We start from the raw sequence: 17,467 nt of genomic DNA on the forward strand, positions 1-17,467 counted from the left end.
CCATCTTTGGCTGCAAAGAATATAATCAATCTGATTTTGGTGTTGAACATCTGGTGATGTCCATGTGTAGAATCTTCTCTTGTGTTGTTGGAAGAGTTGCTTGCTATAACCAGTGCATTCTCTGCAAAACTCTATTAGCCTTTGCCCTGCTTCATTCTGTACTCCAAGGCCAAATTTGTCTGTTACTCCAGGTGTTTCTTGACTTCCTACTTTTGCATTCCAGTCCCCTATAAAGAAAAGGACATCTTTTTTTGGGTGGTAGTTCTAAAAGGTCTTGAAGGTCTTCATAGAACCATTCAGCTTCTGCTTCTTCACATTATTGGTAGGGGCATAGACTTAGATTACCATGATATTGAATGGTTTGCCTTGGAAATGAACAGAGATCTTTCTGTCATTTTTGAGATTGCATCCAAGTACTCCATTTCGGACTCTTTTGTTGACTAAGATGGCTACTCCATTTCCTCTAATGGATTCTTGACCACAGTAGTAGATATAATGGTTATCTGAGATATAATCACCCATTCCAGTCCATTTTAGTTTGCTGATTCCTAAAATGTCAATGTTCACTCTTGCTATCTCCTGTTTGACCACTTCCAATTTGCCTTGATTCATGGACCTACCATTCCAGGTTCCTATGCAATATTGCTCTTTACAGCATCAGACCTTGCTTCCATCACCAGTCACATCCACATGTAGGTATTGTTTTTGCTTTGGCTCTGTCTCTTCATTCTTTCTGGAGTTATTTTTCCACTGATCTCCAGTGGTATATTGGGCACCTACCGACCTGGTGAGTTTATATTTTTGTGTCCTATCTTTTGCCTTTTCACACTGTTCATGGGGTTCTCAAGGCAAGAATACCAAAGTGGCTTGACATTCCCTTCTCTAGGGGAACACGTTTTGTCAGAACTCTCCACTATGACCCATCTGTCTTGGGTGGCCCTACACGGCATGGTTCATAATTTCATGGAGTTCGACAAGGCTGTGGTCCATGTGATTAGATTGGTTAGTTTTCTGTGATATTGGGAATAGAGTTCTAGTAAATCTGTTCCAGACTGGTTCCTGGCAGGGAGAGCCTGGTGAAAAAGATGGACCTCGAATGGCTCTAACAACCCAGCAAACTAATTGCTTTATAAGTGCTTTAACACAGTTTCACGAGGCAATAGAAAGAGATGAGCCATCAAAGGGAAAAGCAGGACTTTGCCCCTTTGTTTCTCACTGTTAATCTCTCTGCCCATAGGCTGCCTGGAGGCTCAGTGTCAACAATGAAATTACATTTCCATCTAAGGAGGAGAAGTAGTCAATTACCATAAACAAAATAAGTACAAAATCCACCCAAACTATGCTAAATTTTGTCTTAATATCTCCTAGATAACAAGTGTGCCACTAACAGCATATCTGGTCCTTCCTAATAGATTCTTCTTGATAATGAGGAATTCCAATGTTTAATCTTTTGTCTCAAATATCTATCTGTCCATATAGGAATCTGTATTTGATGGGAAAAAAAGAAGTCTTTAAAACTGCCAAATACCATGAACTAAAATGATGGAAATGATACCAATTCAAGTCAAAGCCCAAATCTTTCATGGAGAAAGTGAAAAATAATTAACCACCTTGAGGTGTTATGAAAAGGATAGGCATAATAATCCTAGTAATAAAAGAGCCCTTTATATTGTGCAGAGACTTTAAAATCCATTTCTTTTCTCTTTCACTCAAGCAAAGAATTGCCTCTTTTGTTCCAAATATAGTCCCAGGTTCTGGGATACAGTAGTGGTGAACACATTCAACAAGGTACATACTTAAGAGGTTGGAGAGTTGAAGGCAATACACGTGTGAACACATAAGAAAACGTCAGAGTGACAAGTGCTGTGATGATTCTAAACAGGCTAGAGGGAGTTGATCCTTCGGCACAACTCTGTGAAACAGCTTGAATCACTAGGATTCCTCTTAGTATAAGGTTCACAACATATCCTAATTTAGGCAAGATCACATTACTGACTAGCTTCCTGCTACTGCCCCGATGGATATTCTAGACTGAGCTGAGTGAATGCTCCAGCACAGTTGGCTTCACATCACAGCTCCATACTAGAATGTGAGTGGCCACAATTGAGAAAAAAACCAGGCTGTGAGATGATGTGGCAGGTAAAACCCTAAGCAGCAACTGAAGGAGCCATTACTAGCCATTGTACAGGTGGCCCATCAAAGGTGGTCTGGATCTCTGATGGTGACCAGACCACCATACCCCAGTGCCCTGACCCTCAACAAATGCCTACATGGGTCACTCTATGGGGCTAAGGGCTTCCCTTGTGGCTCAGCTGGTAAAGAATCCACCAGCAATGCGGGATATCTGGGTTCAATCCCTGGGTTGGGAAGATCCTCTGGAGAAGGGAAAGGCTACCCACTCCAGAATTCTGGCCTAGAGAATTCCATGGACTCTATAGTCCATAGGATCGCCAAGAGTCGGACACGACTGAATGACTTTCACTTCACTTCACGGGGCTAATTGTGCTGGTGCTGGGAGGAAGAAGAGTACACATCCTTAAAGGAAACTGAGGCAGCTGGGACCCAACCTTCAGGACTTCTGCTCCAGCAACTTGGGACTTGACCCAACTCTGAGGGCAGAGATGGCCATTGAGCAGAAAGGAGCCCCACCTTACACTTGGCTCTGGCCCTAGTACCTCCTTTTCCAGTTCTACCTCCTACCAAAGTGATAACTGCCTGCACACCCTAAGGAAAGACATGACTTGTATTCCTGCCAAATCCAGATCTCCCAGCAAAGCCCCTGGGCACAGGTAGAGTGTATAGGGATGATCACACAAAGATAACCCTCTAAGACCTCCATAAGTAACCACTTCATCAAATTTCATAGAGACATAGGAAAATAAGCAAAATGAAAAGACAGAGCAATTTGTCTCAACTGAAAGAGTTAGAGAAAAATCCTGAAAAACTAACAAAGGAGAGATAAAAAAACCTCCCAGACAAGCAAAAATAGAAGAAGTTCATCAACACTAAAACCTTAAAAGAAATGCCAAATGGTCATCTCTAAGTGGAAAATAAAAGGCTATAACAAGAAGTATCTATAGAAAGGGAACAAATCCACTAGTAAAGACTAAAATATTGTAAAGGCTGAGGATCAAATATGACATAAAAATACATAATATGGCATGAAAAGATGCTCAACATTGCTTGTTATTAGAGAAATGCAGATCGAAACAACAATGAGGTATCACCTCACACTAGTCAAAATGGCCATCATCAAAAAATCTACAAATGATAAATGCTGGAGAGGATGTGGAGAAAAGGGAACTCTCTTGCACTGTTGGTGAGACTGCAAATTGAAATTACCACTATGGAGAACAGTATGGAGATTTCCTTTAAAAAACTATGAATAAAATACCATATGGCCCAGCAATTCCACTACTGGGCATATACCCTGAGAAAACCATAATTGAAAAAGACACATATACCCCAATGTTCACTGCAGCACTATTTAAAACAGCCAGGACATGGAAGCCACCTAGATGTTTATTTACACGTGAGTGAATAAAGAAGTGTGGTATGCATATAAAATGGAATATTACTCAGTCATAAAAAGGAATTAATTTGACTTAATTAATTTAATGCACACATTGCAGTGAGGTGGATGAACCTATAGCCTGTTATATGGAGTGAACAGCCTGTTATATGAAGTGAAGGAAGTCAGAAAAACAAATATTATATATTAACACATATATATGGAATCTAGAAAAGTAATACTGATGAATCTACTATATTTTCATGGGGCCACAGTGTAAGTCTCAACAAATTTAAGAAGACAGAAATTATGTCAAATATTTTTCTAACCACAGAGGTATCACAGTAGAAATCAATTGCCAGAAGAATAATGGGAGAAGCTCAAACACATGGAAAGCAAACAACATGGTACTAAAAAATCCAATGGGTCAAAGAATAAGTGAAAGAGAAAATCAAAAAGTATATTAAGACAAATGAAAGCGAAAACACAACTTTCAAAAATCTATGGGATTATAGCTAAAGCCATTTTAAGAGGAAAGCTTTATGTGATACAGACTTCCCTTAAAAAACAAGGAAAATCTTAAACAGTGTAACATTCAGCCAAAAAGAATTAGAACAGAATAGGTCCCAATGTAAACAGAAGGAAGGAAATAACAAAAGTCATAGATGAAATAAATAAAATAAAGACCAAAAATAATAGGAAATATCAATGAAACCAAGAACTGTTTCTTTGAAAAGAACCAAAGTCAATAAATCTTTAGCCAAGTTCATCAAGAAGAAAAGAGAATCCAAGTAAACAAAGTAAGAAATGAAAGAGGGGAGATAGCAACCATTACCACAGACATACAATAATTCATAATAAAATACCACTTAACATTACATGCCAATAAATTATAAATAAGATATGGGCAAATTTATAGACACATTCAACATTCTAAGACTGAATCAAGAAGACACAACCTGAATAGACCAATCATTAGAAGTCAAATTGAATTTGTAATATAAAAATAAACTCTCAGCAAACAAAAGCCCAGGAACAGATGGCCTCACAGGTGAATTCTACCAAACATTTAGAGAGGAGTTAACACCTATCCTTATCAAATTATTCAAAAAAACTGCAAAGAAAGGAATACTTCCAATATCATTCTATGAGGCCATCATCACCATGATACCAAAACAAAAGACGTCACAAAAAGAGAAAATGGCAGACCAGTATCACTGATGAACATAGATTCAAAAATCTTCAGCAAAATACTAGTAAACCAACTCCAGCAATATGTTAAAAGAATCACACACCATGATCAAGTAGGATTTATCCCAGAGATGCCAAGATTTCTTCAATTTCTGCAAGTCAATCAATGTCATACACTACATAAAAAGTGAGTAAAAATCATATGGTCATCTCAATAGATGCAGAAAAAAACTTTTGATAAAATTCAAAATCCATTTATGATTTAAAACTCTCCAGAAAGCGAGCATCGATGGAACATACATCAACATAATAAAGGCTATATGTCACAAACCACAGCTAATATTATAATTAACAATGAAAAGCTGAAAACATTCCCTTTAAGATCAGGAACAAGACAAGGATGCCCACTATCACCATATCACCAGCGAAAACCAAAGGAATCCAAACTGAAAAGGAAGACGTAAAACTTCCACTGTTTGCAGATGACATAAAACATATATACACAGAAAATCCTAAGATACCATCAAAAAACTAGTAGATATCATCCATGATCTCAGTAAAGTTTCAGGATATGAAATAAATATGCAGAAATCTGTTGCACTTCTGTACACTAACAACAAACCATCAGAAAGAGAAGTGTAAGGAAATAACCCCATTTATCATTGCATCAATAAATAAAATAACTAGGAATACACCTACTTAAAAAGGCAAAAGACCTGCAATCCACACACTGTAAGACACTGAAGAAATATATTAAAGATAATACAGACAGTAAGATACACAGTGTTCTTGGATTGGAAGAATCAATATTCTTAAAATGACCATATTACCCAAGGCAATCTACAGATTCAATGCAAGCTCCGTCAGAACACCAGTGGAATTTCTCATAGAACTAGATCATTTTTTAAAAATTTGTATGGAAACACAAAAGACTCAGAATAGTCAAAACCATCTTGAGAAAGAAGAGCAGAGCTGGAGGAATAACTTTAAATGGAGTTTAATTCATAAGAAATATTGAATCACTATGCTGTAAATCTGAAACTAATATTGTAAATTAGCTATACCTTAATTTTTAAAGAACAAAAAAATAGGACAATAGAGGCAAGAATTTATCAAAAGAAGTGCAAGGTGCAAGATTTTTACACTAAACATTACAACACTTTCCTGAGAGAAGTTAAAAATCTAAATAAAGAAGAGATATTCTAAAAAATTAAAAATTAAAATGTCATGCAAGGTGATTCAGTTACACATATAGGTTATTCCCATTTAGTTTATTAGATAATATTGTAACTTTGCTATACACCTGAAACTAACACAACACTGTTAATCAACTCCACAGTAATATAAAGTAAAAATTAAAATATAAATAAATGTTGCATGAAAGCAGAAATTGTTTTGCTCATAGATTTTAGAAACTTCTTTGGCAAAAGGCTGTGATGTAATGAGAAGGAATCTGTTTCTATTTATAGCACCTTTTGTATAACATTTTCTTAAGAAAAAAATCACTTTCTCTACTTCACTGACACACACTGAATAAATATTTAAGAAATATTTATTTTGGAGAAGGGGCTCATTTATCAGCTCGCTTGGGGCTGCTGTGTATTTTTGGCCGGCTTTGTTTATATAGGATGTGTTGCTGCAACACCCAACATTTTGCCTATTTTAGGTGATACTGTCTTTCCCAGGCCGCCTATTCTAAGCACAGAGTATTGCTTCCAATCATGTGACTATCAGGATGCCTGTTAGAGCAATTATTTCTGTATCTGTCTGGATTCTTGAGCTCAAGGAACAGCCGCTAGAGAAATGGAGACCAACCTCATGCCTGCCTGCAATCTCCATAGAATGCAGCACTCTCCTTTCCACATCGGAGGGCTAAATGAACGCTTGACACATGCACAATTCTCTCCAGGGAGTAAACAGTGATGAGAAATTAGGTGGAAGTCTAAATTGCCTTTTCGACAACTTTACCATGCTTGCCCTTTTATGGATGCAAAGGCATCAGAATTGTTTTTTCTTCATTGAGCCCATAGAATCTGGAGGCACTTCCTGCATTTTGCAGTAATAATTATAACTTATGAATACAAATGTAGATTTCCGGATGGTGACACAGTTATCTGAATTGTACAAAAACTTGAATTCAAAATGACTTCTTTTTTCCCCTGAACCATACTGAAGAGGGACCTTGAAAAGATTTTCCCTTTTCTATGAGCACTAAGCCAAGAGAACATCTTCCATGAGTTAGTTTATTCTGCTGATTGCTTGTGTGTATTGCTAAGAAGCAAGCTGAGATGTTGGTGGAGTATTTCTTTTAGCTTTGTTTCTTTTGTTCTATTTTGCCTTTCTGTTTATTGTATTTAGCAATGTGATTCCTACTCATGGTATTCAGTTCAGTTCAGTTGCTCAGTTGTGTCTCTTTGCGACCCCATGGACTTCAGCACACCAGTCTTCCCCCTCCATCACCAATTCCCAGAACTTACTCAAACTCATGTCCATCGAATCAGTGATGCCATCCAATCATCTCATCCTCTGTCGTCCCCTCTTCTCCCGCCTTCAAACTTTCCCAGCATCAGGGTCTTAAATGAGTCAGTTCTTTGCATCAGGTGGCCAAAGTATTAGAGTTTCAGCTTCAGCATCAGGCCTTCCAATGAATATTCAGGACTGATCTCCTTTAGGATGGACTGGTTGGATCTCCTTGCAGTCCAAGGGACTCTCAAGAGTCTTCTCCGACATCACAGTTCAAAAGCATCAATTCTTCAGTGCTCAGCTTTCTTTATAGTCCAACTCTCACATCCATACATGACTACTGGAAAAACCACAGCTTTGACTAGATGGACCTATGTTGGCAAAGTAATGTTTCTGCTTTTTAATATGCTGTCTAGGTTTACCATAGCTTTTCTTTCAATTAGCAAGCATCATGGTATTAATGGATGCAAATCAGCTTTGATTGAAAACTCTTGCAGACACATATTTACCTAAATAATCAGTTTTAAGCTCCTTCCTCAAGACAGGAGAGAGGGAGGAGAAAAAGGAGGACTATTTTTTGGTTAACCCCAACCATAGTACCTTCCTGCTTAACAGCAAGTTAATGATTGCTATAGGAGAAGAACTGGGGAGGTGGGTATCCTAGTTTCAGCATCTTCAAAATGCACAACATAATGACCCGCTTTACCATGTCCCTAGGCTTTGAATGTGCCCACTTCCTGAGCACACAGGGCCATTCCATGCACCATATTCCTCAAGAACTGCACACAGAGCCCAGGTTGGTCTTAGTATTCTATTAGCAGTTGTTCTGGCCAAGCCAGTTTTTCTTCGCAGCCTACACACTCTGTACCTCTAGAATGATTTTTAATCAATTACATCTTACCTTAAATGTTGAAATGTTGCCATTAAATCGCCCTGTGGACTCGAATCTGAGGGGTTTACATCATGAATGTGAGCCAGAAATCGATGTCCTGCATAGATACTATCAATGCTATTAATACCTACTAGCATCATATAAATCTTAGTTAATGAGTTGTCCAATCTGTATCCTTTTGCCACATATTCTACTCTAAATTGGTGTCTGGGCAGCATTTTCTCTTGTCATCAGAGGGATGTCAGCCACGTAAAACTTCCCAGTCCAGTAGGACACCACCCCACACACACATCCTTATTATACACAGAGCTTGGCCACCACTATATAATAGTCTAGATTAATAGCTTTTTCATTTAGAGTCAATAAACAAGCTCCTAGGTCCAGGCAAGTTTCTTATAGCAAAAGCTCAATGTGCCATTCATCATTGCCACCAGAGGACCAGAAACTCCATTTGTTTCCTCTGCTGCTGACAAAAGTAATTTATAGATTTTAAAGACCTAATTATTTCCTGTGATGCAGGATTAAATCTGAACCCTTTTACTGGAGAGGTGAAAGAGGTAGTCTGTATCTTGGAAATCTGGAACCTCCAAAATCTATGTTTCAGATTCTCAGGGGGGATAAAGTAATGGCAATAGAACTGCAAGTTCAGGACAATATGAAAGGAGGGCAAAAAATAAAGTTCCTTTACAATGAGCCCCACCTTCCCTGGACCCCACCCCAGCAGGAAGAAGCATTTACTGCTGGTTCTCATACTGGATCCCCTCATAACTTTCCGGGCCTCCATCCCCTGGTTTCTGTGTTGTTTTGAGTCTTGTTTCTAGTTCTCTTTTTTGAGGAGGGCAGTTTTGCCTGCCAGCACAGGGAGCTAGAAGTACCTGGAAGTTTGTTTCCTTATTCCCTCCCCCAAGCATTTCCTAGCCAATGACTAATCAGTACATGGCAATTGAAACCTATCTCCCTTGACTTGATGAGCTCAGAATACACTCAGGTGTAATTCATACCCCAAAGTTCTTTCCTCCACAAGATATAGCTGAGGCTGGTGCCTTGCCTGAAGTCACTTACTGACTTGACTTCCTCCCTTTCGTTGCCCTTGTTTCTCCACTCTTTTATTAGTTTCTCTAGGGAGCACTTAATGAATAGCTTGTCCATCAATCATAGTTTCAGAATCTGCTTCTGGGCCACTTGCACTAAAATATCTATCAACCAACCCCATTATGCAAAAAGTACCAGTGCGGCATTGAAAAGGAATGCTGGACACAATAACTACTGTCCAAGAAGACAGTCGGCAATGAGAATAAACACGTAGAATCTGCGCTTATCCTGCTTAAAATCATGAGTTGGCCAATTCTTTCCCAGAAAAAGTCTACTTGGTATGTAGAGAGCTTCCTGGAGAACTGCAGGTAACTGGGGGTACCATGGTATCCGGTGGGTCTACGTCACTTCACACCCTTAGATTGTTGCCTAAGTGGGCTGGCTCTCTCAACATTGGCCCGACACTAATGGTCACCACCTGATTCCCTGCAGCAACAAATGCAAGCATGACCCCCACCCCCGACCTTGAAGAGTTCCTGATCTTTCCTTACATCTCACCTATTCAGTGTGCAACCTCTATGCTCCAATCTGTTTTGACTCTTCATTGTCCCCTGAATGTTCAGTCTCTTTATAGTCTCACTACCTTTGTTCATATTCTTTGTCTACCTACAATGCACTCACTTCTTCCAACCATTCATCTATCATAATTTAGATTCACAACTCTTACCTTGAATTCTTCTTCTAAAATGGAGGAGGAAATGGCAACCCACTCCAGTATTCTTGCCTGGGAAATCTCATGGCCAGAGGACCCTGGTAAGCTACAGTCCATGGGGTCACAAAAGTCGGACATGACTTAACAACTAAACAACAACAACTTAGCATATATACACTTCCTCCTTTCTTACTGGCAAGGCCTCCTTTGCTAATCCCTTGTACCCTAGGTTGTAAGCTCTGTGAAAGTGCACTTATCACTAATTTTTTTTTGTCTTGCATTAGGTAACTAACACAGGGGCTTCCCAGGTGGAGCAGTGGTAAAGAATTCGCCTGCAAATGCAGAAGATGCAGATTCAATCCCTTGGTCAGGAAGATCTCCTGGAGTAGGAAATGGCAACCCACTCCAGTATTCTTGCCAGAACATTTCATGGACAGAGGACCCTGGTGGGCTACAGTCCATGGGGTAGCAAAAAACTGGACACGACTGAGTATACACACACACACACACACACATACACACACACACACACACACACACACACACAGTGACTGGCATAGGGTGTTGTCTGAGTACTTTCTTAACTAGTATAATGACAACATGACAGTCATAAGTATTTAGAAGTACATTTACATCAATAACAGTTATTTATGAATACACATTCATGTATATTGCAATATAAATGCAATAAATACTTACATTTATATTTGTATAAAATGATTATGCACATAGGATGGAACAAAAGATGAGACTTTATTTTCAGAATTGAAATATAAAGATTCTGAGAATTAAGTGACCATCTGAGGTACACGGCTAGCAAGAGAGAAACTAGGGCTAGATAGACCTAAGGTCTGACTCTGATTCCACTGTATTTGTCACCATACCACTCTGTTGTGAATCTGATGCCTAAACTCTCTCTTCTCTTATTCATGACTTCAGTATAAGCACTGTGTTCTGATGATGATCAGCTGTACCTGCCCCTGGGTTGGATAACACACTGAGCTACTTACAGTTAAAATGTTTAACTTATGTATCTGCCATTACATTAGTTTATGTATCTTCCATTCGTTTATAATATGAGGGATACAGATTCATATGTTGTTGTTGTTCTTCAGTCATTCAGTCATGCCTGACTCTTTGTGACCCCAAGGACTGCAGCAAGCCAGGCCTCCCTGTCCTTCACTATCTCCCAAAGTTTGCTCAAACTCATGTCCATTGAGTCAGTGATGCCATCCAAACATCTCATCCTCTGTTGCCCCCTTTCCCACCTGCCATCAATCTTTCTCAGGATCAGGGTCTTTTCCAATGAGTCGGCTCTTCACATCAGGTGGCCAAAGTAATGGAGCATAGATTCTTATGGGGAGCTCTTAAATATTAGAACAAGGAAATGGAAGCAGGGAGGAGACAATACAGTGATGTCAGATTACAATGCCCTGAGTTTTGGTATTTTCTGAAATTGAGCTAATCTGGAGTCACAAGAAAGTTGGATTAAGTATTTTCCAATTAAATAACACTGGGAATCGATATAACATGTTGGAGGGGAAAGATTCATAAAACTACTTACCAGTAGTCTTGACATTCAGCCATAGTTGTTTTATAAGATTTTCCTCCCCAATGGGCATGGGTTTCTGGTGTTACTTAATTGGGAAACACTTCAGTTTTCTCTTCGTCCTATATTCATTCAATTTTAGAAAACCAAGGGAATAATTGTGGTGGTAATTCAAGATGTCAAGCCACTGGGGAATTTATTAGAGACCAAGAAATGGATTCAAACAACATCAAATACTTCTTTTATTTTTCCCACCTCGTAAATGGCAAACAATGAAAATCTATCTAAGTCCCTTTGTTGATCACTTGAACTTAAACTGGAAAAATAAAGGGGAAACATTCTATAAGCCTTAACAAAGAGGTTATATTTATCTACAAATGAATTGAGAGCAAGGAAATTCATTAAATTCGTCATTCAAATACATTTTTCACTGTTTTTACATTGATAATACCTATTTTCAATTTTAAAGGTATTGCTATACCATAAAAAAAGATTTTATCTTATTTGGGATGGATAACTTCACCATGTCTTCAATTTTCTTGCTTGGAAGGTAGAGAAAATCATATCTGATTATTTCCTTTTCTTGATTCTACTGAGAGAGGCCAGTCAAGTTTCATTTTAAACAATAAAATATTGCCATAACTTATAGACTAAAAAAAAATGTCAAGGGATTATGGTGTGCTCTAATAGTTTTGGATGACAGTTCTGTTCAGTCACTCAGTCGGGTCCGACTCTTTGCGGCCCCATGAACTGCAGCACTCCAGGCCTCCCTGTCCATCACCAACTCCTGGAGTCCACCCAAACCCATGTCCATCGAGTTGATGATGCCATCCAACCATCTCATCCTCTGTCATCCCCTTCTCCTCCTGCCCTCAATCTTTCTCAGCATCAGGGTCTTTTCAAATGAATCAGCTCTTTGCATCAGGTGGCCAAAGTACTGGAGTTTCAGCTTCAGCATCAGTCCTTCCAATGAACATCCAGGCCTGATCTCCTTCAGGATGGACTGGTTGGATCTCCTTGCAGTCCAAGGGACTCTCAAGAGTCTTCTCCAACACCACAGTTCAAAAGCATCAATTCTTCAGCACTCAGCTTTCTTTATAGTCCAACTCTCACACTCATGCATGACCACTGGAAAAACCATAGCCTTGACTAGATGGACCTTTGTTGGCAAAGTAATGTGTCTGCTTTTTAATATGCTACCTAGGTTGGTCATAACTTTCCTTCCAAGGAGTGTGTTTTAATTTCATTGCTGCAATCACCATCTGCAGTGATTTTGGTGCCCAGAAAAACAAAGTCAGCCACTGTTTCCACTGTTTCTCCATCTATTTGCCATGAAGTGATGGGACTGGATGCCATTATCTTACTTTTCTGAATGTTGAGCTTTAAGCCACCATTTAAATAGTAATTCCCCCTCCGAGATTTTCTGTATCTTTATCCTGTTGTGGTGAAATATATTTCTCATGTAAGATACTGAAATATATGCTTGCTTGTTATATGTGAGGAGATGCAATTAAGGGTTTTATATTATTTTACAAAGACTATACTTTATCATTCTGAAAACATATATAGTGTGAACTCATAATGTCATTTTAAATGATGACAACTATCTCTCTGTAAATTGTTTTGGAGAATCTGAGCAATGTTTTAAAATGTGCTCTTGCTCTAGCTGCCATCTTGCGTCCCCGCCTGTGTGCGCCTAACCTCAGCTGGTCTGCCAGAGACCACCTGAGCGCCAACCCTAGTCCCCCACACAGCCCCATTTCCGCTCCAACGAGATGAAAGAAACTATCAGGAACCAGGAGAAACTCACCAAACTGCAGGCACAAGTGTGCATTGGTGGGAAAGGAACTGCTCACAGAAAGAAGAAGGTGGTTCATAGAACAGCCCCAGCAGATGACAAAAAACTTCAGTTCTCTTTAAAGAAGTTAGGGGTAAACAATATCTCTGGTACTGAAGAGGTGAATAAGTTCACAAATCAAGGAACAGTGATTCACTTTAACAACCCTAAAGTTCAGGCATCTCTGGCAGCAAACACTTTCACCATTACAGGCCACGCTGAGACAAAGCAACTGACTGAAATGCTCCCCAGCATCTTTTTTTTTTTTTAGCTTTTATTTTTTTTATTTTTATTTTTTTTAATTTTTTATTTTTTTTATTAGTTGGAGGCTAATTACTTCACAATGTTTCAGTGGGTTTTGTCATACATTGATATGAATCAGCCATAGATTTACATGTATTCCCCATCCCGATCCCCCCTCCCACCTCCCTCTCCACCCGATTCCTCTGGGTCTTCCCAGTGCACCAGGCCCGAGCACTTGTCTCATGCATCCCACCTGGGCTGGTGATCTGTTTCACCCTAGATAGTATACATGCTGTTCTTTTGAAATATCCCACCCTCACATTCTCCCACAGAGTTCAAGAGTCTGTTCTGTATTTCTGTGTCTCTTTTTCTGTTTTGCATATAGGGTTATCATTACCATCTTTCTAAATTCCATATATATGTGTTAGTATGCTGTAATGTTCTTATCTTTCTGGCTTACTTCACTCTGTATAATGGGCTCCAGTTTCATCCATCTCATTAGGACTGATTCAAATGAATTCTTTTTAACGGCTGAGTAATATTCCATGGTGTATATGTACCACAGCTTCCTTATCCATTCATCTGCTGATGGGCATCTAGGTTGCTTCCATGTCCTGGCTATTATAAACAGTGCTGCGATGAACATTTGGGTGCACGTGTCTCTTTCAGATCTGGTTTCCTCAGTGTGTATGCCCAGAAGTGGGATTGCTGGGTCATATGGCAGTTCTATTTCCAGTTTTTTAAGAAATCTCCACACTGTTTTCCATAGCGGCTGTACTAGTTTGCATTCCCACCAACAGTGTAAGAGGGTTCCCTTTTCTCCACACCCTCTCCAGCTTTTATTGCTTGTAGACTTTTGGATAGCAGCCATCCTGACTGGCGTGTAATGGTACCTCATTGTGGTTTTGATTTGCATTTCTCTAATAATGAGTGATGTTGAGCATCTTTTCATGTGTTTGTTAGCCATCTGTATGTCTTCTTTGGAGAAATGTCTGTTTAGTTCTTTGGCCCATTTTTTGATTGGGTCATTTATTTTTCTGGAATTGAGCTGCAGGAGTTGCTTGTATATTTTTGAGATTAATCCTTTGTCTGTTTCTTCATTTGCTATTATTTTCTCCCAATCTGAGGGCTGTCTTTTCACCTTACTTATAGTTTCCTTTGTAGTGCAAAAGCTTTTAAGTTTCATTAGGTCCCATTTGTTTAGTTTTGCTTTTATTTCCAATATTCTGGGAGGTGGGTCATAGAGGATCTTGCTGTGATTTATGTCGGAGAGTGTTTTGCCTATGTTCTCCTCTAGGAGTTTTATAGTTTCTGGTCTTACATTTAGATCTTTAATCCATTTTGAGTTTATTTTTGTGTATGGTGTTAGAAAGTGTTCTAGTTTCATTCTTTTACAAGTGGTTGACCAGTTTTCCCAGCACCACTTGTTAAAGAGGTTGTCTTTTTTCCATTGTATATCCTTGCCTCCTTTGTCAAAGATAAGGTGTCCATAGGTTCGTGGATTTATCTCTGGGCTTTCTATTCTGTTCCATTGATCTATATTTCTGTCTTTGTGCCAGTACCATACTGTCTTGATGACTGTGGCTTTGTAGTAGAGTCTGAAGTCAGGCAGGTTGATTCCTCCAGTTCCATTCTTCTTTCTCAAGATTACTTTGGCTATTCGAGGTTTTTTGTATTTCCATACAAATTGTGAAATTCTTTGTCTAGTTCTGTGAAAAATACCGTTGGTAGCTTGATAGGGATTGCATTGAATCTATAGATTGCTTTGGGTAGAATAGCCATTTTGACAATATTGATTCTTCCAATCCATGAACACCGTATGTTTCTCCATCTGTTTGTGTCCTCTTTGATTTCTTTCATCAGTGTTTTATAGTTTTCTATGTATAGGTCTTTTGTTTCTTTAGGTAGATATACTCCTAAGTATTTTATTCTTTTTGTTGCAATGGTGAATGGTATTGTTTCCTTAATTTCTCTTTCTGTTTTTCATTGTTAGTATATAGGAATGCAAGGGATTTCTGTGTGTTAATTTTATATCCTGCAACTTTACTATATTCATTGATTAGTTCTAGTAATTTTCTGGTAGAGTCTTTAGGGTTTTCTATGTAGAGGATCATGTCATCTGCAAACAGTGAGAGTTTCACTTCTTCTTTTCCTATCTGGATTCCTTTTACTTCTTTTTCTGCTCTGATTGCTGTGGCCAAAACTTCCAACACTATGTTGAATAGTAGTGGTGAGAGTGGGCACCCTTGTCTTGTTCCTGATTTCAGGGGAAATGCTTTCAATTTTTCACCATTGAGGGTGATGCTTGCTGTGGGTTTGTCATATATAGCTTTTATTATGTTGAGGTATGTTCCTTCTATTCCTGCTTTTGGAGAGTTTTAATCATAAATGAGTGTTGAATTTTGTCAAAGGCTTTCTCTGCATCTATTGAGATAATCATATGGTTTTTATCTTTCAATTTGTTAATGTGGTGTATTACATTGATTGATTTGTGGATATTAAAGAATCCTTGCATTCCTGGGATAAAGCCCACTTGGTCATGGTGTATGATTTTTTTAATATGTTGTTGGATTCTGTTTGCTAGAATTTTGTTAAGGATTTTTGCATCTATGTTCATCAGTGATATTGGCCTGTAGTTTTCTTTTTTTGTGGCATCTTTGTCTGGTTTTGGAATTAGGGTGATGGTGGCCTCATAGAATGAGTTTGGAAGCTTACCTTCATCTGCAATTTTCTGGAAGAGTTTGAGTAAGATAGGTGTTAGCTCTTCTCTAAATTTTTGGTAGAATTCAGCTGTGAAGCCATCTGGTCCTGGGCTTTTGTTTGCTGGAAGATTTTTGATTACAGTTTCGATTTCCTTGCTTGTGATGGGTCTGTTAAGATCTTCTATTTCTTCCTGGTTCAGTTTTGGAAAGTTAAACCAGCTTGGTGCTGACAGTCTGACCAGTTTAAGGAGACTGGCTGAAGCTGTGCCCAAACAATCTGTGGATGGAAAAGCACCACTTGCCACTGGAGAGGAGGATGATGATTAAGTTCTAGATCTTGTGGAGAATTTTGATGAGGCTTCCAAGAATGAAGCAGACTGAATTTAGTTAACTTCTGAAGAAGATAAATCTTGAAGAAGTTACTGGGAGCTGCTATTTTATATTATGACTGCTTTTTAAAATTTTGTTTATGGATCTGATAAAATTTAGGTCTCTAATATTTTTAAGCCTAAGCCCCTGGACACTGCAGCTCTTTTCAGTTTTTGCTTATATACAATTCATTCTTTGCAGCTAATGAAGCTGAAGAATCCTAAGAATAAAGTTTGAGACAAAGATAAATAAAAAATAAATAAATAAATAAAATGTGCTCTTATGTGAAATAAACTGATTACTGTTACTCTAGAGATATAGTGATGATCACAGGGTAGGCTACTAACCAACACATTGTATCAGTTATGGCAGTCTCAGGATGTTCAAAAGACGGTCCATCCCAGCTTTAAAATTCAAAGTTAATATTTATTGAGCACCTGCGATGTGCCAGTTCTTATGGTTTATCTCATTGATCCCTATAACAACTCTATGAAGTAACTATGGTGACTATCCCTATTTTACAGAAGAGGAAATGAGGCCTGAAAAAGTAAGGTTATTACTTGTCTAAAGTGGCATTGCTTTCAAGGGACTGAAAATTCAAAATAGACAGTAGTACACTACAGAGCTCTCATTTCTAACCATTGTGTGACATAGCCTCTCATGAGCAGCCACATTTCACCCTCTGACAGAATACAGGAGTCAAATATTCTATATATGAGATTATATTATGCAAAATATTTATACAGCTACTCTTTTTTTTTCATTTATTTTTATTAGTTGGAGGCTAATTACTTTACAGTATTGCAGTGGGTTTTCTCATACATTGACATGAATTAGCCATGGATTTACATGTATTCCCCATCCCGATCCCCCCTCCCACCTCCCTTTCTACCCGATCCCTCTGGGTCTTCCCAGTACACCAGGCCCGAGCACTTGTCTCATGCATCCAACCTGGGCTGGTGATCT

General features: G+C 38.7%; 1 protein-coding gene across 2 annotated transcripts; it reads left to right on the top strand.

Moving 5' to 3' along the window:
- The first annotated feature begins 13,125 nt into the window (after positions 1-13,125).
- LOC122446236 (transcription factor BTF3-like) lies at positions 13,126-16,751 on the top strand. 2 transcript variants are annotated; one of them, XM_043476180.1, is made up of 3 exons: positions 13,126-13,443; positions 16,343-16,409; positions 16,467-16,751. In XM_043476180.1, exons 1-3 carry the CDS (start codon positions 13,126-13,128, stop codon positions 16,511-16,513), a joined length of 432 nt encoding a protein of 143 aa, XP_043332115.1. In that variant the 3' UTR covers positions 16,514-16,751. The 2 variants fall into 2 exon arrangements, with proteins under 2 accessions (XP_043332115.1, XP_043332114.1); XM_043476179.1 differs by lacking the exon at positions 16,467-16,751 and having other exon boundaries at positions 16,343-16,459.
- The last annotated feature ends 716 nt before the right edge of the window (positions 16,752-17,467 follow it).

Source organism: Cervus canadensis, chromosome 8 (assembly GCF_019320065.1).
Source record: "Cervus canadensis isolate Bull #8, Minnesota chromosome 8, ASM1932006v1, whole genome shotgun sequence".
Taxonomy (NCBI): domain Eukaryota; kingdom Metazoa; phylum Chordata; class Mammalia; order Artiodactyla; family Cervidae; genus Cervus; species Cervus canadensis.